Source organism: Pelodiscus sinensis, chromosome 23 (genome assembly GCF_049634645.1).
Source record: "Pelodiscus sinensis isolate JC-2024 chromosome 23, ASM4963464v1, whole genome shotgun sequence".
NCBI lineage: Eukaryota > Metazoa > Chordata > Testudines > Trionychidae > Pelodiscus > Pelodiscus sinensis.
Window position 1 is genome coordinate 21,468,393 of NC_134733.1, and position 27,224 is coordinate 21,495,616.

The following is a 27,224-nucleotide window of genomic DNA, read 5'->3' on the forward strand; positions in this document are numbered from 1 at the left end:
AGCTTCCAAGCGCAAGGGCGAGTGGCCGGATTAACGCCGCACTATCCCACACAGCAACAATCGTGGGGCAGAAAAAGAAACACAAGCAAGAACGCGATTCCACGTCAATAAAAGCAAGAAATTCAGTCAGCGGTTTAGGAGCCATAATAGTGAACAAGCTCTTGGTCCACTATTCTCACCCATATGATGCAGAGGAAACAAAACTAGTGCACACGGCCAATGGTGCAGTGTGGTACTGGGGCGCTCGGATTCCATCCCCACCCTGCAGACGATCCACTCGTGCCATGCAGCACATCATCTCTATCTGCGCAGCACAAGCATCTCAAACTCCTACCCAGGGCTGTGACTTCCTCTGGTAAAATCCATTTTGGCAACCATGTGAATTTTTTGCACTGATTTGCTTTCCCTTTATTTCACTGATGCATCATTGGAACCATGACGGTGCATGGAGAAAAAAAGCCAGCTCTCCCCAAGCAGCAATAAGAAAACTCCCTTCCACCAGGGTATTTTTAGCAGGGTCATCACTGCTCCTGCAGTTTTGATAGAAAACATTTTGCTGGAACCCAAGAGGAAAAGGCTCCATGAATCTGTTCTTAGAAGAGGAACCAAAGCTGTCATGACTGTTTGGCACTGGGGACATTAGTGGGTGCTTTCTTATTCTATTTCCTTTGTGACTCCTGCCGCTGCAAATGTCTAAAACCTTTCAAAGTGTAAGAAACACCCCAAACGAAGGGATTCTTGCTTTTACGGTAGTTCTGGACAATGAATCGGCTAAACCAGGAGTCCCTGGGAGTGAGATGAAAAGGGAATGGGTTGTGCATTTCAGTAGCAGTTGAGAACTCTCTTGAGAGCCTTGCTAAACCAAGCTGGGGAAGCTACGCTGTGTAATGTTCTGCAAAGCTTGGCCTGGAAGGCAAATTTGCTGCTTGAAATGTGCCTGACGTGTTCTTAGACTGTGGCATAGACCATAACAGCGGCTGTTTCCTGAAGGGCAGCATCACATTCGCGTGCCTGGCTGCAAAGGAAGTGGCATGTAGACAGCTAATTCATGGGGATTCACCCCATGGTTATTCCAGATTCACCCCATGGTTATTCAAAGCACCGTGCTCCTCAGCCTCAGACGTCCCCAGGGATCCCCTGACCACTCACCCGTGCTGCAGTCAGCTCCAACGTACCCGGCGGGGCACTGGCACATCCCTGTGGTGGGCTCACAATAGCCTCCATTCTTGCACTTGCACTGCTGCTGACAATTGCGGCCGTACCAACCAGCTGAGCATCCTGGGGGGAGAAAAATGAAAACCCCCAATGCTTAGAAAAATGACCCAGCCCAGGTACTGATCATGCTGCCGGTGCAATGACATACGCAGGGCCAGGGTCTCCGCCGATTTTTATTAATAAACGCTCACTGGGCGAGGGCAAGGCAAGCTGATTAGAAACAGGGCGCAGCACGCTGGCAATCTACAGCGTCCGTTAATTTACTCAACGGCAAACCGTGGTTAACCCCGTTTACATGCGCAACCGGTGACCATTGGCATGAGTGATGTGGAGACGAACGAGTGCCCAAGACCCAGAGAAGGCTGGAAGAAGGTCATTTCCTGTCTATTTTGAGTGAGATGCTGCTGATTTCCCGACTAATCGGAATAACAAGCGCACGGAGAGCCAAGGAAACCAGGCCTGCTGCTAGGGAAGACTGAGGGAGCCAGGGCTGTTCTTGCCTAATGGACTGCCTGAGGGAACGGGCTGTTTTGATTAGCTACAACCCACAGAGTGTGACAGGAATAATCAAAGCGCCAAGGGCATTCTGGGTTTCTTCATCCTCCTAGTGCCTGCCGCCGTAAAGCCTGGCTGCTCAGATGCAAGATAAATCCCAGGTTCTATCTCGCACTAACCAAATCGTATCTTGCTATAGATTTTAGAAATGTGCACCTGTCTGGCTGAGTCCATTTCTTCAAGACCTTCTTCTAAATGGTAAGAGCTAGGGCCACCAAAGTCAGTAGGAAGCTTCCTCTTATCGTAACTTACAGAAAGGATCGGGTTTGCTTGTGCCAGGACAATGGGATGTGCCTGGCATTTGATTGGTTCTCATAAAATGGAAAGGAGAGAGTCTAGCAGGGACAGTTATACTGCAGAATGAACTCAGGGGGGCAGCAAAGGGCCAGAGATGGGGACCAGGACAGCCATAACCCCATTGGGCCGGCAGGGGCAGGAGTGGAGAAGGGGACAGCTAGCTATTATATATTTCAGAGTGTTTGTTTGTGTATCTGTTTGTCTATGTGTCTGTCTGTCCCCCCAGCACTCCTCCCCCAGCTGCACTCCTCTGCAGCAGCCACGGAGAGGCCCTAAGCTGTTGTGGTGAGAGAGGGCTCGGGTTGCCCTCTCTCCGTGGGGCAGCCTGCATACAAACCCCTCCTCCCCAGCCCCACTCCAGAGCAATGATCGAAATGAAGCAAATCAAAACTTATTTGCGTTAAGGACCAAGCAACGCTGGAGGTGCCATACTGGAGCAGTCCCAAGGCTCATGGGGTTCAGTTTGTGGCCCTCACTAGTATCCAGTGCGGCGGAGAAAGGTGGCGCCCCCCGTCCTCTGAGAAGTGAATTGTGAAGAAACTTCCCACCCGCCGTGCAGCGCATGCTCCTTGGGGTGCGCAGCGTGCGGAACGCTGCCCCTGACTGGCTCGCGTCCCGCGGGGATGCTGTCGGGGAAGTGTCGTGAGTTCCGACAACACGGGAGACAAAGGGGCGAGCGAACTCACTGAGCTGGCAATGGTTTCCATGGTAACCAGGTGCGCAGATACACTCCCCCGTGACAGGGTGACAGTCCTGGTTCGTGGCCGGGCACTGACAAGCCTGGGCACAGTTCAGCCCAAAGGTCCCTGCCAGACAGGCTGTGGGAAGAGAAGAGATGAAGACAACACACTGTTATTGGGGGGGGCAAACGTCTCCCCTTAGCCCCATGCTCTAGTGCAGTGATTTTCAAAGGACGGGGCGCGGCCCAGCACTGGGGGGAAGAGAGGAATGTTGGGCGCTGGGTCTCATGGCTGCTGGGGGATCAGATGAGCAGTGGGGGGGAGGGGGCTAAGGCAGCTCCCAGCCTGTCCTGGCCGCCACAGACTGTGCTGGGCCCCAGAAGCAGCCGGCAGCAGGCCCAGCTCCTAGGTGGCGGCGAGTGGCCAACACGTACAAGATAAAAAAGCAAAAGAAGCCAAGAAATGAAGCCAGTCGCATTTCAAACCAAGCTCTGCCCATTCCTGCTCGGCAAAGCCTGGTGACAAAGCAGGAACCAGCCAATGGGAGTGTGGAGCCAGTGGTGCCAAACCAGGAACCAGCCAATGGGAGCGTGGAGCCAGTGGCGCCAAACCAGGAACCAGCCAATGGGAGTGTGGAGCCAGTGGCGCCAAACCAGGAACCAGCCAATGGGAGTGTGGAGCCATTGGCGCCAAACCAGGAACCAGCCAATGGGAGTGTGGCACCAGTGGCGCCAAACCAGGAACCAGCCAATGGGAGTGTGGAGCCAGTGGTGCCAAACCAGGAACCAGCCAATGGGAGTGTGGAGCCAGTAGCGCCAAACCAGGAACCAGCCAATGAGAGTGTGGAGCCAGTAGCGCCAAACCAGGAACCAGCCAATGAGAGTGTGGCACCAGTGGCACCAAACCAGGAACAGGCCAATGGGAGTGTGGCGCCAAAGGAGCTGGACCTAATTCTGGCCACTTCCAGGGTGCAGTGCAGTCCCCTGCACCAGGATAGGCAGGAAGCTGCCTCACCATGCCGCTGCACCACTGACTGGGAGCTGCAGGAGGTCAGCCTGTGCCCCAGCAATCCTGTGCCCCAGCCCCGAGCCCCGAGCCCCCCAATGCAGAACCCCCTCCTGCACTCTCAACACCTCATGCCCAACCCCATCCCACAGCCTTCGCCCCTTGTGCCTCACCCCCATACTCCAGCCCACAGTCCCCGCCTACATACTGAACCCCTCTAGCCCCCGACCTGCACCCCAAACCCCTCATCTCTGGCCCCACCCCAGAGCCCACAGCCCCAGGCAAAGCCTTCACCCCCTCCCCCGCACCCTCAACCTCCATCCCTGCCTACCCCACCCTGGAGCCTGCCCTCTAGTCAAAAGAGATAATGATGCTGGGTCCTGGGCATCAACCATTTTCTTCAACGGGGTCATGAGACGAAGGGCTGGCAAACCCCGGGCCTAGCGGAGGTCATTGTTGGACTCCCCTAGAGAGCCATGATTTGGAACGGCCTTTAGTGCGCATGTGTCCTCCGCCACTCGAAGCAAGGGGCAGTGGGAGCCCGTCTCCCTGGGGTGTCCTGCTGCGAGGAGCGCAGGGGAGGTGCTAGGACCCCCAGAGGAGTGGGACCGAAGAGGGCAGGGAGTGCTTTCCGACAGGAGGCTCCCGCTGCCGTCGTGCCTCCGCCCATGCAGAGAGGAATCTGCAACCCGCACTCGTGGCACGGCAGAATTTGCTCCCATGTCTGTCTCTCCCCGCCCTCGCTCCCACCCACGGCAGGCAGCTCTTTCTGATGCTGATGCGTTGCTACCCCGTTGGGTGGAATCTGCTACCCGGCTTTGGCTCCCTGCGCGTGGCTAGGACTCAGTGGGCATGCGCCGCGGGCCGGCACAGGAGCGGCTATTTGGCCAATGAGGATTATTAGGAGTGATGGATTGACCCAGCTGCTCCATTCGCCGTACATTTTTCACAGCCGTGGCCCGTGAATCCCGGAGGGCAGCCGCACTGGCCAGTGATGTGGTTGCAAGGCATTCCCGGGGGACAATTGCAGCGGCCGGCACAGTCCTTCCCAAACGAACCAGGCAGGCAGGCTGTGGGAAGGAAACAAGGAGGGGGAAAGACAATCAAGACCGAAGATTTGCAAACTCTCTCTCGGGCCCAGCACCCACAGGACTGCTCCGGCCCTGAAATACAGCTGAAGCAAGGGGGCTGTGCGGTACCCTTGCAGTCTTTCTGGACACGTGACAGCAAAGCCCCAGTACCGATGGGAGCTGAAGGGATATCGTGTCCCAACTGGGCACCTTCTGTCCAAGGAGCTGTTAAGAAGCGGACGTCTCTGGAAGGGAACAAATCTCAAAGTCTGGCTGCTTCTCGCAGCCAGTCCCTTCCTCTGGCCCTTTCTCTTCCTAGTGCCTCGCGAGGCGCCAGACTGACAGGCCAAGGAAACAGCCCTGGGAACCGCAGAGGTACAGCAGGGCGCCAGCCAGACTAGCTTCCCAGGGCTGCCTTGGCCTGGTGGGACCAGGAGAGAGGCAAGTGGGAAGTCAGCGTCTGGGCCCCATGCTGAGGCGTCACTCTTGCTGTCTATCAGGGCCAGCCATGCTGTGGTGCCCAGACTACGGGGCTCGAACAGCCGGCATCATTTCTTACAGCAATAGCCTCTTTCTACAGCCCCTTGCTCATCAGTTAGCCTCATTAGCACTGGTCCTACCATGGACAGGTGCCTTTCCCCCCTTCTTTTTCTGTTATAAATTCTGCGTTGCTGTTTTTTCCACTCCAGCTCATCTGAGGAAGTGGGTTTTGCCCACGAAAGCTCATGACACTATCTCTATATTTTTGTTAGTCGCTAAGGTGCCACGGGACTACTTGCTGTTCTTAAAGTTACAGACTAACACGGCTCCCCCTCGGAGACTTTTTGCCCATCCCCTGAGCCATTTAGGCCCACGGGGTCTGTTACTCTAGGGAGATCAGATGGGTTCCCCATGTGTCCATGGTTTTATCCACGCCGGGAATGTATCAGGAAGCCTGCACAGCAGCGGAATGCCGAGGTGGTGCGATGAGGGTGCGAGTCTCTCACCTTTCGCACAGCTCTGGCCCCGCCAGCCGCTGGGGCAGTCACAGGCGCCTGTGATGTGGTGGCACGAGGCTCCATCGCCACACGCACACTGCTGCGCACAGCGTGCTCCGAACGAACCCTCCAGGCAAGCTGCAGAGATCCAAACAGGCCGGGAGAGGCGGGTTACCGGGGCTACAGGTTTGGTCTCGTTTCATTGCCCAGGGCCGTCCCGACCATGCTCCCCCGCCACAAAGCACATCAGACGTTGCTTTGATGGCCCCTTCGTTTGCTCGGGCCGGGGGGTGGAGTTTATGTTTCGTTTTGTGTTTTGACAAGTCCGATGGGATGTGTCAGTCCACGGGGCTGGGACTAGCGAGACTGGGAACAGGCTCAAACAGACCACACTTGTTTCTGTGCTGTGGTGGGGGCACAAAGGGCCAGGCTGACAGAGCTTTCTGACAGCAGGACTCCTGGCACCATGTAGAATCGCATCATCACTAGCATTGGGGCTAGTTTCATACTTCACCATATCCTCTGGCAAGGAGTTCCACAGGTTGACAGGGGAGGACTCACGTGAGGATTACCTGTTGTGTTCCCTCCCTCTGGGGCATCTGGTATTGGCAACTGTCGCTAGACAGGATACTGGGCTAGATGGACCATTGGTCTGACCCAGTATGGCCATTCATATGTTCTTTTATGTTCTTATCCTTTCACCTAGGAGGACGTCAGAGGCTGGTTCTTCAAGCAGATGGGAACCAGGCCAGACTTTCCTTGTCTAAATTTTAAAGAATCATTGATAACTACTCTTTGAGAACCGTTATCCATCCAGTTATGCACCCTCCTTATAGTAGCCCCTCTAGTTTGTGTTTCCCTAATTTATTGATAAGAAGGGCATGTGAGACCGTAGCAAATGTCTTACTAAAGACTAGGTACATCACATCCACCCCTTCCCCCTTATCCACCAGGCTCGATTTCCTATCAAAGAAACTAGCAGATTGGTTTGATATGATTTGTTCTCTACAAATCCATGCTGTTACTTATCCAGATGTGTGCAGATGGATTCCTTAATTACTTGCTCCATTATCTCCCCTGGCACAGAAGTTAAGCTGACTGCTCTGTAGTTTCCTGGGTTGTTCTTATTTCCCTTTTTATGGGTGGGCACTAGATTTGCCCTTTTCCAGTCTTCCAGAATCTCCCGTTTTCCATGACTTTTCAAAGATGCTCGCTAAAGGCTCCGATCCCTCCTCTATCGGCTCCTTGCGTATTCTAAGGTGCATTTCCTCAGGCCCCGGGGTCTTGAAGTAATTTGTACCTTGTTCTTTTCCTGTTTTAACTTCTGAACCTACCTGACTTCCAAATGACCGGTGTGCAGAGCGGCTGAAAGGGAGCGGGACATGTACTGTACACACAGCTCAGCTGGAGCATGCAGCAATGAAGGGGACACTCAGGAAGGAAAAGTTCAGGATTTCTTAGCTTTGGAAAGCCTCAACCAGCTCTTGCAACTTGCCTGACCTCGGTCCCACATCAAGCAATGCTCCAGCAACATCTCCGCACAGGTGGCAGCCTGCTTCCTGCCGCCCATCCAGAGAACAATGCACCATCCCAACAAAAGCCCAGAACCAAAACCATGTGGCTGGGGAGGGTGGGAAAGGCTGCAGCAGACAACTCCCTCCTGCCCTCGCCTGCACTTGATTAGCATCCTCAGACTAATTACCCACCTGCCGTGGGCGCTGGAACTTCTGGGGGGAGAGGGGCTCATCTTTGGTGATATCTGGGACTTGATTCGGTCCCTGTGGCTCCTGTCTCAAGCCAGCCGCCCCTTCAACACTAGCTAATAGCCCAGGATCACCAGGGCGCAGAAGAAAGCCTGCAGATAAGATGAATACAAGGCCCTGCAGAACGACAGACCTACGAGCTTGCTGGGGCGTAGGACAGACAGCAGGTATCCAGGGTCTGCACAGAGAAAGCTCCGAGGCTGGAAAGAGGAGAGGAGGGAAGGTGATCTGGAGCAGCACAAAGCTATTCAAGCATGGGTTGGGTGGCGGTTTTCCTACGATCAGCCCCACAGCAAGGTTGGGGGGGTGGCTCCATCCCTCGGTGAGAAGGGGCAGGCCCGCAGGCAGCCAGGTCTCAGTGCCACGCGGACTGTGGCAAGGGACCCCCAGCCAGCCTGCAGAGCCACTCCGGCGGCGGTTCAAAGGAGCCCTAGGCTCTGGCTGCAGTAGAATCAAGGGCGCCATTTTGGGAGGAGGGGGTCATGCGTGCCGAGATGTGGGTTTTTTTTTTCCCAATATCCCGGGTGATCAGGGAGCGAGGGGAAAGTACTTGGATTCCACGCCCACCTCTCACCCCTGGCTGGCGAAGGAAGGGGGCAGAGGAGTAGTTCACGGAATCCAAGTACTTTCCCCTCGCTCCCTGATTGCCAGGGCTAGGGGAAGAAAAGCAAACAGCGTCCCGGCACTCAGGGCTGCCCCGCCCTCCCGAAATGACGCCCTGGAGTAGCAGCAGAGGCGGCTGGGAGCCCAGAGCACCTCTGAATCACCAGGCCCAGGGCAACTGCCCCCTTTATCCCCCCCTCTGTCGGCAGGCCTGCCTATGACATTTCAGCTTCACTTCCTTCCATTGCCATCTGCTTAGAACCACCTGTGGCGCTAGGTGTCTGCTCCTGCAGGTTTGCCACTGACTTCAGAGAGGAGGGAGCCACGTTCGGGTCTCGGGGAAGAGACGTGGCCTTCCCATGACCACAGCACGCTGGGGACCCGCAGGGACAGCACCACCAACTTTTCCTTTGTTCAGCCCGGGAGGGGCGCACGGCGCCAGGCAGAACAAGCCCTCACAGCTAAAACCAGGGTGTGTTTTCTCTTCAGCAGCGCAAGCCCAGTGTTAGGACCTTGATTTCCTCGCTAATTCCCTGGCACCTCGAAGAGATGGAGCAAGCAAAGTATCTGCTGCCTCCGGCAGGGAGGCCTTGTGCTGTCCTTGCTGTTTCAGAAGCAGCCTTTGGATAAAATACGGGAACTAGACTCTTGAGCCTCACAATGTTTTCATCCGTGGGATGGCTCTGACCGGCCAAACCCATTTCCTTGTCCTGGCAAGTCGGCCAAGCTGTCACTGGGGGATGGGGCACTTGCAGCTTCCACTTACGGCTTTGGCACCGTTGCCCGGTCCAGCCGGCCTGGCAGACGCAGAGCCCCGTCTGACGGTCACACAGCCCCCCGTTGCGGCAGTCGCAGGCTTGCTGGCAATCGGCACCATACCGGCCTTGCGCACACTCTAGGGGGAAGCCAGAGAGGTGACTGAAGTGGTCTTAGAAACAGAATGTGACAGGCTCTTAGTCCAGAATTACAAACCCACAACGCCTCGGGGGGATGGAGAGTAAAGAGGCATCGACACTGTGGCTGGGAGCCGGGGAGACAGACGCACTAGTGGTGCTGAAGCTGGCATGCCTAGGGATGTAATATACGGAGCCCACAGCCCACAGCCCAGGAGCTGGGCTGGGAGCCAGCTATCACACAGCATTGCTGGCTCTGGATCAGCAGCCGGTTCTCTGGGAGTTGGGCTGCAGGCGGGAGCCGGTGCACAAGGGGAGCCGGCTTCAAAATCAGCTCCTGGCGTGTACCGGCTCCCAGAGAACTGGCTGCTGCCACACGCTGGGGGTCTGCGGTATAAAGCTACTGCAGAGCCTGCAGCACAGCTGGCTCCCTGGGAGAGGGGCCAGCAGGCTCTGCTCCAGGGAGCCGGTATTATCTTTACACCGCAGAGCTCGCAGCATGTAACTCAGGGGTGGGGAACCTAAGGCCCCGGGTCAGATGTGGCCCCAGACTTGCCTGGATCCGGCCCCCGAGGCTCAGTTCCTCCCCAGCATTGGGGAGCCCACGCTGGCGCTTCAGCCTCCCTACTGCCCCACCATGGGGCTGACGCACATAAAATCTACCGGCCTGGCCCCCCAGGCTCTGGTGTGCGAGGGGAATGTGGGGAGGGTCTTTCTGCTTCTCAGCCAGAGGCCACATCAGTGAGGGGTTGTTTTTGCTTCTCATTTGTGTGTGGCCCCCAGCCGAGTTTTCTGACTTGATCCCAGAGGCTGAGCTTAGCCGGCTGCCCCCCCCCCCCCCCCCCCGGCAGTGTGCACGTTGCTGGATGTAGCGCTCTGGCTGGAGCAAAGCCATTGCACGTCTGCCTGTCCGGGCTGGGCGGCACATCCCAGCTTCAGTGTCAGCAACCTGCAGTCGGCACGTGCTCTCACCAGCTTGCCCTAGGACCAGCCATTTGGCTCCTGGCGTTCTGGCTCCATAGAGCACTGGTGATCTGCCTCTGGGGCGCAGTCTCACCTGAGATTGGGTTAGATTAGTTCAGCCATGAGCAACCGAGGCCAGTGAGTGGCCCTCCTGCCTCTCCGTGGGCCCCAAGACTGTCAGAGCCAAGAGGGTCGCCCGCGATAGGGGAGTTGTGCTCCCGGCGCTTGTGTAGCTAGAACGTGCGGGCGGTGCCGACGGAACCGTAGCAGCGCCGGGATTGGCTGCAGAGGGAGCCCACGGCTCTTAAAACGGTGGGTGCCATCAGCCCCTGCCTCACGACACATGCCCCGGCTTTGCATGAGTGTCACTTCAGTCATCTCGGTAGGGAAAACAACATGGACAGAAACCAGCAGAATCTGGCGACCCTGTGCATGGACAATGCTAAACAAAGTGTCTCACGGAGCACCCCTGGAACCCCAACGGGCTGCATGAGGGGGGGCCTCGGCCGCAGGCTGGCCACCGCTGGATCAGAGAGTGCATTGGACTCCCCGGACGGGCGCGCTCAGGTCAGAGCTGCAGGGCTGCTTTGGGTCGGCAGACCGGCAGTCCCGTTTCCTTTACATTTAACACAAACGGGGCTCAAACTTGGGTTCCCTGAGAACACACAACGCTCCCCGCTAGCCGCCTGTGCCAAATGACTGTTTCCTTGCAACCGTGGGGCATGGAATGACTGAAGGGAAATTAGGGAAAACTTCCTGGGAGTAGGCCAACTGCGCAACAGCTGTTCTGCAGGTTCCAGCGGCCCGTACATCACATGGCCAGCTGCTCCACTCCTGGTACTTACCCTGCTCACAAGCCAATCCCGTCCATCCTTCTAGGCACGTGCAGTGCCCCGTGACGGGGTCACACGATCCGCCGTTCCGACAGAGGCACTGCTGGTGGCAGTTCTCTCCATAGAACCCAGATGGGCACGCTGGGGGGGGGGGAGGGGGAATCAGGACAAAAACCAGTCAGGAAGCGGATCAAGGCTGGTTTTAAAATGCAGAGATCAGGCCTGTTGTAACGTGGGGAGCAAGGGAGGGGGTTCAGGACTAGACAGACATTAAATGGACCAACTGCCCCCCTCCACCTCGCCCCTGAGCCCACTGTGGCTGTCGGCCCTGCTGGTTGTAGGACCCCAGAAAACAGACACAATCACACACTTAACTGTAAGTGCCCACGTAGTCCTATAGATTTGGGACTACATGCTGGATCAAGGCCTGATTCTTAGCACGAGTGCAGATGATTTCAGCCATAGTCCAGGCTCAATACCAGAGCGCTCCCCCCAGACAGATGCAAACCGCCTCTCCCCCAGAGGCCTGGATTGTTTTTCCAATGGCTGGTTTTTTCCCCCGAGATAAGGCAGAGGAGAGACCGGGCATAGGGAGTGATCCCAACGCGGTACCTTGCTGGCAGGTGGCTCCGGTCCATCCAGCCGCACAGAGACACTGTCCACTAACAGGGTCGCAGGTGGCATCATTGAAGCAGATGCAGGGCTGACTGCAGTTCTCGCCATACCAGTGATCTTGACAGGCTGTAGAGAAAGGAAAGTAGAATCCTAGAGCACTAGGACTGGAAGGCACCTCGAGCATCATCGAGTCCAGTCCCCTGCCCTCACGGCAGGACCACGCACCGTCTAGACCATCCCTGACAGGTGTCTGTCCAACCTGCTCTTAAATATCTCCAGTGATGGAGATTCCACAATCTTCCGAGGCAATTTATTCCAGTGTTTAACCACCCTGACAGGCAGGAAGTTTTTCCTAATGTCCGACCTAAACCTCTCTTGCTGCAGTTTAAGCCCTTTGCTTCTTGTCCTGTCCGCAGAGGTCAAGGAGAACAATTTTTCTCCCTCCTCCTTGTAACACTCTTTCAGATACTTGAAAACGGCTCTCATGTCCCCCTCAGTCTTCTCTTTTCTAAACTAAACAAGCCCAATTCTTTCAGTCTTCCCTTATCAGTCATGTTTTCTAGACCTCTGATCATTTTTGTTTCCCTTCTCTGGATCCTTTCCAATTTCTCCACATCTTTCTTAAAGTGTGGTGCCCAGAACTGGACATACGACACAATACTCCAATTGAGGCCTAATCAGCGCAGAGTAGAGCGGAACAAGAAGTAACCGGTATTGGTTGCAAAAATTGTTTACTGCTGATTCCCAGGATATTTTGCAAGTAATCCATTAGTAAGCTGTTTATACAGACTCCCCAAACCTCCATATGACCCCGCAGTTAGGGTCACAGAAACGCAGCCATTCAGAACTTTGAGAGAGAAACTGCAAAATAGACAAAATTCCCTCGCCCCTCCCCGCCCGATTCCCCTGAGATAAACATGTCAGAGAAATGCAGCACAGCTCCCATCCAGGTCCAAAGCGGCTCTGAATTTCTTCAGTCTTCAACACTGGGCTAGAAATCCTGCAAGAACAGGCCTTCTCTGAGCCTTTGGGGATTTCCTGAGTGCAGTCATGCTCGATGCAGCTCAAGAACTGCCCACTCTGGCACTTCCACATCTGCCAGCAATCGGCAGATGGAAAAAAAAGAGACGCTAACTCAGCGTTTCAGAGCCTTCCTAGGGGCAGGGGTTATAAAAGAGGGAGGCCAGGGAGAAGGGGACTTGTTTTTCCTGAGTCCATTCATCCTCCCTGACTGGCCCAGCTGTTCTCAGTATCAAATAAAGAGCACAACTAAAAGTGGCAAAGACCCATGGAAACAGCACACATCCGGGGAAGGTGAAAGCCATCCATGGTGCAAGAGACATTGGTGTCTGAGACCTGCCTTCAAACTACATCGAAACCCTCCGCCTTCCTACAGAGGCAGCCACGCTGGGAGAAGGACGGATTTCATTCTTGCAAGACGTTAACAGGGTCTTTGATTATTTTGTCATAAGCAACTGCACTGACTCTTCATAGCAACATGAAGGCAACAGCAAAACTTTGTGTGCCCCGCAGGAAAGACGTCTTCCCCTGCCCCCGCAATGTTTGTTTCTGCAGCACATGCTCTTAAGGAGCTGCTGGCATCTCATGAAAAGCTTTGGAAAATATTTGCCAGTGACAACTTCATCCTGTTGAGTGATTACCTGCAGCCATTCAAAGCTTCCGCAGCAGTTTCACTGGAGAGGGGAGTCCTGGATGCAGAGCCAGATTGTCAGCTGGTGGAAATCAGAGCGGGTTCGTTGGCTTCAGTAAAGCTAGGTTGATTTACACTACCTGAGATCTGGCCCATCACTTGTACATTTCTTGGCGTTCTGGCTAGAAGGGCACAGTCTACCATCAAAGCTGATCTTGGAAAAGAGACAACGGAGAGGGGACATAACAGCTGTCAAGTACCTAAAAAGTATGTTACAAGGAGGAGGGAGAAAAATTGTTCTCCTTGGCCTCTGAGGACAGGACAAGAAGCAACGGGCTTAAACTCCAGCAAGGGAAGTTTAGACATTAGGAAAAACTTCCTAACTGTCATGGTGGTTAAACTTGGGAATAAATTGCCTAAGGGGGTTGTAGAATCTCCATCACTGGAGATATTTAAGAGCAGGTTGGACAGACACCTGTCTGGGATGGTCTAGACGGTGCTTGGTCCTGATGTGAGGGCAGGGGACTGGACTTGATGACCTCTCGAGGTCCCTTCCGATTCTAGTATTTTATGATTCTATGTCCATGGTACACAAGGGTTACTGTCCTCGTGCAGCAACATCCAACAGGGTTTAACATCTCAATCAGCATCTGTCACCGCCTGCTGCTTACTCCCTACCTGAGGTCACAGTGCTTTCTGTGTCATGATGGCAGTGTAGGTGCGAGTAAGCAATACAAGACATGCAAGCACCATTCTCTTTGGAGCACACACTAAAACAGAGAAACAAGGTTGCTATAGGATCTATTTCAAGCTGTTTCTGACCAGGTTCACCTTCGAAAGGCATCAGTGGGGACCCTCTACAGGGACAGCTTGAATGGTAGCACCGTGGAACCTACTCTGGTTGCAGTGAGGGCCAATCCAGCCGGCAGAGCACACGCAACGGCCTGTCACGTGATCGCAGTGGGCTCCGTTCAGACACATGCAGGTTTTCTGACACTCCAGTCCATAAAATCCATCGGGGCAGGCTGGGAAAACGGAAAAAGGCCAGAAATACTTGGATAAATTTCAGACTGGGCAGAAGGCTGGCAAACTCCCCAAGAGGGGGGGACGCTGCACAATATCTCATTTAGCTAATCAAGTGCTTTGCTAATGGATTTGTAGCAACTTCCTAAGTAATTTCTTACACTCTTGCCCCACGCCACAGTTCATATCTGGAACTCCAAAATACTGCAATATGAGAGCCAGGGAAGGCAAGGACTGGTTATTCGAGAGATGTATGTTACTGCCCCAGATTGTCTATCAAACACAATTCTTTTTCTATGTTAATATAACTGTATTAACCAATACAGTATCTTAAGTCACACTGACTGGTTAAAGCAGCGGACTGGGATCTCACTGAGTGAGCTGTACAAAGTTTATTTAATATTTAAGTATTTTTGCAAGGACTTAAGTGGAACGTGGACCAGATGCTAGTTCTTTGCACAGATGAATTTCACCCTCAGATTTTGGAGAACTCATTTAGCCCCTCTGTGCCACAGTTTCCCTTTTAATATAAGACGGAGACTGTGGGCTTGTCTTCATGCAGTTCACAGTCAACCTGTGGAGCTACTTGCCAGAGGATGTTGTGAAGACCTGGATTTTAACAGGGTTCAAGAAAGAGCTAGATAAATCCATGGAGGTTGGGTCCATTCATGGCTATTAGCCGGGATAGGTAGGAATGGTGTCCCCTAGCCTCTGTTTGTCAGGGGCTGGAAATGGACGACAGGAGAGGGATCACTTGCTTTTGCGGAAAAACTTGCCAGCTGTCTACACTGGCCGCTTGAATTTCCGCAAAAGCACTGACTTCCTACTGTCTGAAATCAGTGCTTCTTGCGGAAATACTATGCTGCTCCCATTCAGGCAAAAGTCCTTTTGCACAAAACTTTTGCGCAAAAGGGCCAGTGTAGACAGCTCAGAATTGTTTTGCGCAAAAAAGCCCTGCTCACGAAAATGGCGATTGGGGCTTTTTTGCGGAAAAGCGCATCTAGATTGGCACAGACGCTTTTCCGCAAAAAGTGCTTTTAACAGTGCCAATCTAGACGCTCTTTTCCGCAAATACTTTTAACAGAAAACTTTTCTGTTAAAAGCATTTGCGGAAAATCATGCCAGTCTAGATATAGCCTAAGGGTTTAGCTACGATGATTGGAAATATTGGACTAGGATGAGTATTGAGATAGTCTATAGGCCCTAGCGAAGGATTGGAATCTCGTACAAACACGTGGGCTGTGTCTACACTGCACCCCTTTTCCGGAAAAGGGATGCAGATGAGACAAGTCGGAATTGCAAATGAAGCAGGGGATTTAAATATCCTCCGCTTCATTTGTATAAACATGGCTGCCGCTTTTTTCCGGCTTGGGGCTTTGCCGGAGAAAAGCGCCAGTCTAGACGGGATATTTCGGAAAATAAAGCCTTTTCCGAAAGATCCCTTAATCCTGATTTTAAGAGGAATAAGGGATCTTTCGGAAAAGGCTTTATTTTCCAAAAGATCCCGTCTAGACTGGCGCTTTTCTCCGGCAAAGCCCCGAGCCGGAAAGAAGCGGCAGCCATGTTTATACAAATGAAGCGGGGGATATTTAAATCCCTTGCTTCATTTGCAATTCCGACTTGTCTCATCTGCATCCCTTTTCCGGAAAAGGGGTGCAGTGTAGACACAGCCAAAATGACATAGATGTTCCTTGCCCCAAGGGGCTCGCAGCTGCAGAGGGGACTCGCCACCCATTAGTGATTTAGTTGGGGCTGGGCCTGCTTAGACCAGGGGGTTGGACTAGATGGCCTCCTGAGGTATCTTCCAACTCTCATCTTCTAGGTTCTGTGATCAGCTTGATTTGGATAAGAGCATACATAAGAACAGCCAGACTGGGTCAGACCAGCGGTCCACCTAGCCCTGTGTCCTGTCTGCCAATGGTGGCCAGTGCCAAGTGCCTCAAAGGGAGTGAACAGAACAGGGAATCATTAAATGATCCCTCTCCTGTCATCCATTTCCAGTCTCTGACCAACAGAGACTAGAGACACCATTCCTACCCATCCTGGCTAATAGCCATTGATGGACCTAACCTCCATGAATGTATCTAGTTCTCTTTTGAACCCTGTTAAAGTCCTGGTCTTCACAACTTCCTCTGGCAGGGAGTTCCACAGGTTGACTGTGTGCTGCATGAAGAAAAAATTCCTTTTGTTTGTTTTAAACCTGCTACCTATTAATTTCATTTGGTGACCTCTAGACCCCTAGTTACTTTGGATCATTACCCCAAAGCCAAAGTGCCCAACCTGTGTGGAGTGGGATACTGGGGTTTCTTACCTCTGACTAGGCTTTTGTGACTCTTTCAGTCTCCGTGGGAAGCAGGCCGTGCAGTGCAATCCTTTTCAAATGCATGCACCAGGCAACATTCAGATACCCTCCATGGGACCAGAACATACCCACCCGTGTGCATGTGCAAACATCAGGCTGTGTCTATAACCTCTTGCTGACGTGCACCTTCAGTTACTTTGTATGAACCTGTTCTCTCCAGAATCACACTCTGGGGCCAGCTTGGGACAGTGACTTGTTCTCTGTAGCTTGGCTGGGGGCTTCTTTTCAACATTTCCAGTAGGACAAATCCCAGTAGACACAGCAGGCTCCTTTCATCTCCTAATGGAGCAATCCCCGGATACTCACCACGCTCACAGAACGTCCCACTCCAGCCAGGGCTGCAAGCACACGCCCCACTGACGTGGTCACAGGCAGCTCCGTTGTCGCACTGACACCGGTGTCGGCAGCTTAGCCCAAACCTGCCTTCAGGACACTCTAGCAAATACAAGAAACCCATGTTGGCCAGCGACTCCTTCCAGTCAGGGAGACTTTAAACAGCTAAGCTAGGCCACTGGGGCGCACCCAGCCAAGCGAGGGCAGCGGGGAACGAAAGCCGGGCTGACAGCTGTTTGGTGGGAGCAGACGGGTGGTTAGGGAACAGGTGCACGTCACCAAACCACCCATCGTGATGGGCGCTCCATTCAGCAGAACCTCAGAGTTATGAACACCTTGGGAATAAACATTCGTAACTTTGAACAAAATGTTGGCTGTTCTTTCAACAGTTTACACCAGAATACTGACTTAGTGCGGCTTTGAAACTTCACTGTGCAGAAGAAAAGTGCTGCTTTGAACATCTTAATGTAAATGAAACAAGCACCAAATCAGTTTCCTCGCCGTATCAAATCTTTTTTTTTAACTTTCCTCTCTTTTTTTTTAAAGTTTATGTTTCACATCACACTGAACTGTATTTACTTTGTTTTTCTTTCCTCCCTTTTTTTTTCTCTGCTACCCAATCGTGTTATTTTGGTTCCACATAAAGGATGTGGTTAACCGGTCAGGCGGTAACTCTGGTGTTTGTAACACTGAGGCTCTACAAGAGCAGCAAAGAGGCTGGGTATGGGGAAAAGGACCAGCTCCATTTCCCAATAAATGCGCCAGGAGGGGAAAGTTTGCCCTGCTGCTACCTGCTCCTTCACCACTGTGGACGAGCAGAGATCTTCACTTGGCAGGGCTGCGAGGCCAGCTCCTTTTCCTACCACCCAAGCCAGCAGAATTGAGCGAGGTTGAGCGCTCTGGCCGGGAATCTAAGGGCCGGACCGACCCGCTGCCGACACTCACTCTGATCACAACGGAGTCCCGTGTAGCCGGCGTCACAAATGCACTGTCCAGTCCTCATGTCGCAGCTCCCATCGCTGTTGCTGCAGTTGCACGTGTGCGCACAGTCTGGGCCCCAGTGGCCAGCGTCACAGGCTGAAACAGAGGGGAGACCCCTCCCTGAGTTGCAAAGCCCCACCAGCGCCGCTGGGCGAAGACACCGCACAGGGAGGGCTCTTCTTCTCTCCTCTGCCTGTGCGCGGCCTCCAGACATGGGACTGGGTCGTGTGGACGCAGCCAGAGGGATGCAGCCTCAGGCCCTGGCGAGGGCACCACTGCATTTTGCACAGGGACAGGGTCCTTTTGGCAAACACGATCTCCACAAAGAAAATGGAAGGGGCGAGGGAGGACCGGGGCCGCTTGGCAGAGGGGCTGGGCGAGGTTCTCTGACAGGAACAGCACGGACAGAGGCCGACAGAAGACACAGAACCGAGACGGAGCACTGGCGACCTCACCACAACGCCCAGGACACACCCAGGCAGCCTACCTCTCCCGCAGGTATCCCCAGTCCAGCCAGGAGCGCAGCGGCATCTCCCCGTCGCCGGGTGACAGTGCCCCTCGTTCCCACAGCGGCATCGCGTCTGGCAGCCTTGCCCAAACCAGCCAGCTGGACACGCTGCGAGGGGGAGAGAGAGATGAAGCGCAAACGGCTGCTATAGCAACGGAGCGGCGGGTCCGTGTCTGAGAGGCAGCGTGTGCGTTACACGCCCTGACTTCCAGCGGGGCTGTCGAGCGGGGCCCTTCGCATTGGCCCCCCGCCCCCAGTGACCTGCTTTTAAAACCTTGCATGCCTGAGCTCGGAGGCTCCCTCCTGGGCTGGCTGGCTCCGGAAACCTGCCTGGAGGGGCCACGTTCTTCCTGCAGTGCTGCTTCTTTCCATGTGCGGGGGGAAGGACGGTTAAGCCTCTTACCCGTGAGCTGCTCAGCTTTAGCTCCACAGGACTTGCCAGGTCCCAGGGCAGGTGCCTATGCAGAGCGAGGAACTGATGGGGCCAGCTGCCCAGCCCCTTGGTGCCGTGGTTTCTGGGACGAGGCTACATTTAATATTTAGTGCGTGAGCGACGCGCAGTCCCAGGTGACGTGGCTCTGCCAAACTGGCACCCAGTCCAGCTGCAGTGATGCCGATGGGCGTGCCCGTCCCTCAACAGTAGCTGGAGGCTGCATCCCCCCCGTGGGGCCATGCCAGCACAGCGCGAGCACTGCAGCGGCACCGGTACAGCCCCTGGGGCGTCCACACGTTCCCTCTGGAAGGGGCCCGCGGCAGCTGGCAGGAAGGAGCTGTGAGGATACCAGCAAGGGCCCGGCGCTCTGGGGTGTTCCATGCTCAGCTCCCTTTCTTGTTCAGCCAGCCGGGTGGGACACTCCAGGCCTCGCCTGTGAGGACCCCAGTGACCACCAGGCACATGCCTTGGCGGAGACGCAGAACGCACCCGGCCCCAGCAGCCCCTTACCGTCCTGGCAGCGGCGGCCAAGGAACCCAGGCGGACAGCGGCACACACCGGAGGCAGGGTCGCAGCTGGCGTTGTTCTCGCACTCTGGGCAGATCTGCTGGCAGCCTGCTCCCCAGCGGCCCTCGGGGCAAGCTGTAGCACACACAGAGAGGGATGCCAGGGGAGGGGCAGACACCTGTCTGCTAGGAAGTGGCTTAGGACCCCCATGCTGCTCACTCTCCACCTTCCTGCTCTTCTTGTTACTGCTGCTCCTCACTTCCCGGCCAGGGGGTAGCAAAAGCAAATGCCACAAACAAAAGATGCTGCCAAAAGCACTTGGAAGTTTCCAGATCTGTTGCTCCCCTCTTCTCTCTCCCCCCAGCCCACATTCCAGGGCCCCATCCCACCCTCCTGCTTCCAGAGAGCACATTTGCTCTGTTTACCTTCCCCAGGAAGTTTTATTTTTCTTATTTACTTTGAATCAAGCTTTTCCCCCTGATTCGCTGGATTTGGGAAAGAGGAATGAACATGAAATAAACAAAGCCAGACAAAAGCAACGCTCCCCGGCCTGCTTCTTGCGCCTGTGCCTGGAGCGAAACGAAACCTGACTCCAGGGGCAGGAGGGGAGCTAATGACAGGAAAAAGACAGCACGCGTCCCATATGTAAACTTAACAAGCCTTGTCCTCCCCTAGCAGGCAAGCTTTCCGGGAGTGGCTGGAACACTGAATGAGCTGGGCAATCACTTTCTTTGATTCAAGAGCATTCCTTCAAACACGACAGCCCTGGGCACCTCGTTACAAGGCCCTTAAAGGGCACTGAAGAGACAGGGTTATTTTATTGTTTCTTTGGGTGTGTCTAGACTACAGGGTTTTGTCAGCAAAAGTGGACTTTTGTCGACAAAACTATACCTGCGTCTACACTGCCGCTGAGTTCTGTCGACATAACGTTGACAGAACTCGGCAGTTTTGTCGACAGCTGTAAAGCTCATTCTGTGAGGAATAATGCCTTTTGTTGACAGAGTTCTGTCGACAGAAGGCGTTATTGCATCTACACTGTCATGTAGACAAAGTGGCTTGCTTTGTTGATAGAACTGGATATAGTCTAGACTCTCTCTGTCAACAGAAGTTTTGTCGACAGTACCTGTCGACAAAACTTCTGTCGACAAAAGCCTGTAGTCTAGATGTACCCTTGATGACTTAAGGGAGACTTGTGCTCTTGTGAGCCAGACTTCCTCTCTCACAATGTGTGGAGCTGAGGGTCAGACGACATGCACCCCAGTGTCGGGGGCTAGGAATGGCATCATTCTGCCCCAGGTCTGTGGGTCTGGAACGCCATTCCCTGAGCAGCCAAAACACTCTCTCTGTTCTGCTCCTTTTAGGGAAACAAAGTGGGAGTGAAAACAGGTATGTTGCCCCTAGGAACTCAAAGATGCTGCCGGCCCCACAGGAAAGGCTATTAATTCCTGAACCGGTTTTGTGAGTCCACTTTGCTTCTTATGGGTATAAGCAGGCTCCATTTGTTGGGGGGATTTTTAACCTGAATTTTGCTTTATTTTCTTCTGATATTTTAGAGGAAAAATTAAATTTTATGGTGGGCACAGGACCAACCCCACGAGCCCTTTACCGAAGCAACACTGCTGGGAGTCTCAGAGAGTGCTGTTTCAGAAAGAACAATTCATCCAGTGCCGGGGATTGGTCGTGAAACGAAATGCCAGCCAGAGTTACTAAGATCAACTAGGCCGAGCCAAGTTTTCTCTAGTTCTTTGGAGGGTCCAGGTATTCCAAAGCGCTCTGCTGAGTATGGAGCTGAACACACACAATGCAGTGACTGTGCATGCAGGCAGCTGCAGTATATCAAATATGGGATGGTGAGGGATATACAGGCTATATCTACATTGCTGGATGGATCAATGGGCAGCGATCGAGCCAGCAGAGGTCGATTTATTGAGTCTAGTATAGACATGATAAATTGATTGCCAATTGTTCTCAGCTTGATTCCGGTACTCCACCTCAATGAGAGAGCCTTGCCTGGTAACACACCGCAGTGAAGATACCGTGGCACATAGATCTAAGTACACTGACTTCTCCTATGGTTTTCACAAAGCTGAAGTTGCATAACTTAGATCGATCCCCCCTGTAGTGTAGTCCAGCCTATAGTAAAACAGGCCAGACACTGACTGAGATTTAAAAGGGGCTTGATCCTGCAAGCAGTGTTCCCTCTAAGCTGTGCAGCTGTACAGGTGATTCATCAGCCCCGCCCAGTAGGTCAGCTCTGAGTGGGTGGGGCTGAGGAATCACCTGCAAAGCTGGACGGCCACACAGCTTAGAGGGACCACTGCCTGCAAGCCTTCTGCATGATGCTGCTCTCCATCCATGCTCACTTGTGTATGGAGACGGGTTTGCTTTCTTGCCTGCTTTATGCACACATGAAACCCTTGCCCAACCGTTGCCAATGTGTTCCTGCTGCTTCACCGTATCACTGCTCCAGGTGAATTCTGACCTATGCCTCGGTAAGAAAATATGTCAAGTAGGTGTCTGCATTCCTGCAATTTGGGTTTCACGTGCTAGACAGAGACCTTGCTCAGTGTTCCCAAGATCTGCATTTAATTCCAAAAAGGAGCCAAGAAGCTGAGAAGTGAAAAGCTGAGTCAGATATCCTAGTTAAAGTGATACAAGCCACTCCAATGGCTGAGGGGGATTATTAAGTGCTGTACTTATGTGTCTTCTATTGCTCAGTCAAGCTATTAGAACTAAGACATTTCAAGATGACTCATATCTTCCAGCTGTGGTATCTAACTTTTTATTTAGGGATCTCTGGTCTTCCAGCCAGCAAGGGGACAGAGTGAGGACCATAAAAATAAATACTACTCTGAAAATAACAATTCCTTCGACGGCAACCACTGGAAACTCCATCTCACGTTTCATTCCTCCTGCCATTGATCACTTGCTTACACGTCATTCAGCGTGGACAACGGGCCTTGCCTAGCTGGTTTCATTGTCAGCGTCTTGTACGCTTGGAGAATGCTGCTTTATTTTTTTACTTCCACACAATCTATGTGCAGATTGTTATAAAATCATTTAGTAAAAGGAAAAGAAAGCCCCAATTGCCAGCTAAGCTCTATCCCCACTTCCCCCGCCCCCCCCCCCCCCACACACACACCTCTTGCCTCCTCACCTCGGCCGCAATCAAGTCCTGTCCTGCCGGGCAAACAGATACATTTTCCAGTGAGAGGGTCGCAGGGAGAGCCATCGCAGGAGCAGGCTTGTAGACAGTTAACCCCAAACGTCCCTTCTGGACACTCTACAGTTAAAATAATGGAGAAGATACCACAGGGTCACTATGACACGTTACCCAAGAGAAGAGCGTCAGTCAATCATGGCTCAGACCCCTCACACCATCCCAAAGCAGCAACCTTCCCTGACTCGGTGGGTCTAATTTTGGCTGCTTCCTGGTGCATGGATCAGGAGGGGAGAGGGACCGTGGCCCCCTCAAATGGAAAGGAGCAGAACCGCACTGTTTATTGCTGAGGAGAGCGGTTATGGGGTGCGGCATGAACATGGGACCAGACATTGCTGCTGCAGACGCACTCCATGCTGCAGCGGGGGGCAGGGGAGGAAGGGGCCTTTGTACGTTGTGCATGTAGCCACTCAGTTATTTGCTCTCCACCATGCCCTCCCCCTCAGTAGACCAGCCTCCCACTCTGTTTTTCACCCCAGCCACCGTGCCCTCCACCCCTGTCGAGGCCTCCCGCGAGCCTCCATGCCCCCAGGGAGGTCCCTGACAAAGAGGCAGCACAGAAATTCCACACAACCACACTGGTTTTAGTTTCCTGTTTGAAAAGAGGCTCTTCTGTTGCTGCCTGCCCTTTCGCCACAGAGCTCAGGGCCCAGCAACAGGGGCTCCGAATCTAGCATTCGAGGCCAAACGGCCCTCCCATGCTGCCTATGGCTCGTTGCCATGAATGCGACCCTGCCTTATCAGAGGCACATGCTTCCACAGGCAGGGGATGGATTCAGCCAGGCCCTGCCAGATGTTAGCACCGTGAGCGCCGAGACATGGCATTATCTGCAAACCAGCCCACCCGTCTTTCTGACACGGAAGACGTCAGGTCAGTGGCTCCCTTGCACTGAAATGCAGCAGACCCATTTTCTGGCAACGTGTTTCTGTCATCTTACCAAAGAAACGTCTGGCAAATTCATCTAGGGTTAAACCGCAATAGTCAGTGCAGCAAAGGGAGAGCTCACCCGAAAAAACAAGACAAAAGCACGGCAAATTAGGAGAGAGTGAGAAGGATTTCACACATCTAACTTGCCCGGTGTCCCCCTAACAACGAAGGAGGGTATTTCTGTTTGGGTCAGTGGTTTCCTGCCTCAACAGTACAGTCTGTGGAGACGTCACAACCATTCAATTGTCATATCAGTCTCTTGCCAGCCAAAGATTGCAATGGCCTCAATTCACCATTATCGCATGGCTGCAGGATACAATAGGAGAGCTAATGCCATGCACGAAGCACCCGTTTCATACCCTACGTCACAAATAAAATGGATTCATATTGGTGCCCACACAGACACCGCTAATGTCAGATAACCACATGCAAGTGCCAGGAGAAACGGCACTAAGAACCTTCAGAGCTGCTCAGGGCAGCCGACAGACTTCACTGCACCCTGAGCAAGGTCGGGGCAGTGGCCCTCGGCTTCTAGAAGGGTCAGGGCCTCATGTGGAAAGGATGGGGTTGGGGGCTAGCCTCCCCCAGCTAGCCCCTCAGTACTGCCCGGGACTCTGGCGGCAATTTAAAGGGCTCCAGCTGCTGTCATTACCGCTGTAGCAGCGGTGGGGGACAGAAGCGCCAAACCCTTTTAAATTGCTGGGCCCTGAGGCAGCTGCCCCATTTGACCCCCTTGTCAGCGGTCCTGTAACTGCCTGCCTCACCCACTTGAGCGACAGGAATGACTTTCAACACCTCAGCACCTCTGAGCTCCCATCCACTAGGGGGCAGCTGTACACACACATACATGGCAGCACATTATTTTCCAAATGGGTCAAACCTCTACTCTCCGAAATGATGATGATGATGATGATGATGATGAGCACAGCCTGATGTCCAAAAGACCCCCAAAGGCTAAGACGGAATTTCTCAGACATTACAGTCAAACCTTCAAGAAACAGCACTTGTCGACTGGATAATTTAATGCAAAGCGAGAGACAGAATTACCACGCACAAGAGGACTGCAGAGTTCTCATTTCCTTCGAGGATGATTTGCGAAAGTCAGATCTTATTTTTTTTACAGGACGATCTGGTTTAGTAATTAAGTCCCACGTGGACCGAGTGCCTCAAAGGCAAAGAGCCTTACATCCTATTTGACTCTCTGAGGAGAGCTCCATGCTCCAAGTGGTTTTGTTCAAAGACACCAGAGTTTCATGAGACTCAGGAAGTGAAACACGTGGACACTCACGAAAGATGAAGGGGGGAGGGGAACACACCAGTTCAGAGATTTAAAGAGCAACAGGGCAGAGTTTTCTGGTGTTTCTCTTCTCTGTTAATTGATGGCAGATGCTTGTCTTCGCTCTTTAATAGTTTCCAGACCCAAACAAGAGTCAAGAGCCCACTATTTTTATGCAAATATTTGTGTTATTTCCTGTGACTCTTCCCTGAGGACTTAGCTCCTTTCTTATTCTTTACAAAAGCATCTCCTGGTCCAATTTTCCAGCCTCTGAATTAGCTCAATTGCTCTGGAGGCAACACATTTCTCTGCCATGTGTAAGATCTGAGGCCACCAGTGACCCGAGGAAAGACTTCTACTTCCTAGGTGACTGGAAGCCAGGAATGCTGGAGTGAAGCACAAACTTTGCAAAGGATCCCTGCATCTCCTCTGGCAGATTCCAAAAACTTTCTTAGATTTGTCAAGGAGAGCGGCATATAGAAGAAAGAGGGCATGAACTGCAGGAGAATAATGCTTGTTTGGCATGGAAGAATCACTAAGAAAATCAGTAGCATTTGGTTAGTCCCATGGACATAACATTGGTCATGATGGGAGACAAAAGCACTTTTCTAAATCTCAGACAGTGTTGGACAATCTTCCCAGGTCTCAGCTGCTCAGTACAGATGTGCAACCCCAAAATCAGACTTTTACCACAAAAGGGGGCCAGCTGCAAAGCTAGGACACGACTACCCAAAGTTTTGAGGCATGCTCAGATCCAGGGTTTATCCCTAGAGTCTAAAGCTTTGCTAGATTGAGAAATCTGATACGAATGGGCTTAAGATTTTAAGCACCTCCTGCCTAAGATCAGAATGAAATTAACCTGAAATGAACAACTTTTCTTACTGCGTTTTGGCCCAGTCATTTATACGCCTGACTAATACCAGGAAGCACATGCCAATGAAAAAATATTGGAAGGGAAAAAAAAGGGAAAGTATTCTAATGAAATAGTTTGATTTGGTTAAAGTGATGGGCAAAAGAGTGTGTGGGGTAAGGACTTTTCTTATTTCCTCTGTCTCTTTTTGCAGCACTGTCATACTCGAACACAAAATTAAACCACAGATCTTGTCACTAAGAGGATATTCATGTCAGCAGAGCACGTGCATTGCAGGCACCGGGGCAAAGCCTATTGAGATGGCTAATTTGCTGTCATTAACTTTTCACAGGGATGTAGGGCTGATACAAAAGCAAACCCTTTGAATTGTTCTACTGGAATATTTTGGTGAAAATCTCTAGCTATAGATCAATGGGCTATATTTGCTGTGCTATTATTCAGCACAAGTCCACACTACTAACTTACACTAACGTTTGTAACTGCTGAGTGGGGGTGTAGATGAAGTGCCTGGATATGAGACTTGAGCCAAACCTAAAACCCTTGGTGGTTACACTAAGAATGTGGATGCTGTGCGGCAGCAAGTGTTTTTATGCTGTGGGTTTTTGACTTTCTGTGGAAGATGCCACTACTTGGATATTTCCTATGGGATCCAAGTAGTTTGTTCTGGGGTAAGAGGAGGAGAAATGGGGCCCAGATGGGGCCATCTCTCCCCGCAGCATCCTCATGGGTCGAGAATTGAGGAATGAATATGTCACACGCTGCCACCATGCAGGTCACCCTGATGGTGTTTTATGGCCCTTCCCCAACCCGGTGTCTGTCTTGTCTACTCTGAATGAAGTTCTTCTGTGCAGGGACTGTCTGCCACTCTGGGTTTGAACAGTACCGGCCCCTCTTGGCTGGCCCATCGGCACCAATGTAACACACATGCAATAACAATAATAACATGAGCCACAGAACCAAACAGCCAACCCAAAGGGGATGGTGCTTTTTGATCGTGGGCCAAATCAGAGTCTGAACCAAAGTGCTATTTTCTAAATTCTGTTGCCGCCATGTTTCATGCCTTTTTGCATCAACCTAAGCCATTCCCTGCAAAAAAATCTAACACACACGTCTGCCATAGGTCTCTTGCAGTCTGAGAACTGCCCCGAGGATATGTATTTCAGTTGTCACACTCCTGGATGGCCCTCTTCTCTAAAGAGGAGAAAGAGGACAAACTGAGGTTAAACTGAAACTGAAATGTAAGATTTTCTTTTCCTTCTGCAGATCAAAAAAAAAAAAGCTGTACAATGGGATAAAAGGCAGGAAGGAGACTGGGAGTCCACTCTGCCAGGGAGGGAATGCCTGAAAATGAATAGATGTCGAAGGAATAAAAAGAAAATGTGGCTAAATAGTATCATTGACAAAAGCCAAGGTGCCCACGGGCAGGAGAACGTGAAACTTTTCTCTCCTGCTCTGATTAAGAATCATTATTTTTAAAATTCCACCCTTTAAAGAAACTGCAGGACTTCGATACAGAGCCTGGTTGTTCTTTTACTGTCGAAAGCCATTTCGATTCAGCTGATGGGATCCGCTGTAAGAGGGCAAGCCTGGAGGGTTGGAAAAGTAGCTCTCGTGGTCCCTTCTTCACTACTTCAGGGAGGGGAAGGTTAAACTGAGCCTCAC

The 27,224-nt window shown here is 52.6% G+C and overlaps 1 protein-coding gene across 4 annotated transcripts in view; it reads right to left on the reverse strand.

Annotated features, from left to right (window-relative positions):
• The window catches only part of MEGF6 (multiple EGF like domains 6), a 278,469-nt gene that overhangs the window by 8,178 nt on the left and 243,067 nt on the right, over positions 1-27,224 (reverse strand). For 2 of the 4 annotated variants that reach the window (XM_075906530.1, XM_075906532.1), the window contains 13 exons: positions 22,425-22,550; positions 19,271-19,402; positions 18,307-18,435; positions 17,784-17,915; positions 16,812-16,940; positions 14,017-14,145; positions 11,467-11,595; positions 10,867-10,995; positions 8,932-9,060; positions 5,809-5,937; positions 4,694-4,822; positions 2,754-2,885; positions 1,150-1,278 (listed from right to left, as the gene is read on the reverse strand). In XM_075906530.1, coding sequence (XP_075762645.1) covers positions 1,150-1,278; positions 2,754-2,885; positions 4,694-4,822; positions 5,809-5,937; positions 8,932-9,060; positions 10,867-10,995; positions 11,467-11,595; positions 14,017-14,145; positions 16,812-16,940; positions 17,784-17,915; positions 18,307-18,435; positions 19,271-19,402; positions 22,425-22,550 — 1,683 coding nt within the window. Of the gene's footprint in view, positions 1-1,149; positions 1,279-2,753; positions 2,886-4,693; positions 4,823-5,808; positions 5,938-8,931; positions 9,061-10,866; positions 10,996-11,466; positions 11,596-14,016; positions 14,146-16,811; positions 16,941-17,783; positions 17,916-18,306; positions 18,436-19,270; positions 19,403-22,409; positions 22,551-27,224 lie in introns of all 4 variants that reach the window. The other 2 variants (XM_075906529.1, XM_075906531.1) reach the window with 1 other exon arrangement.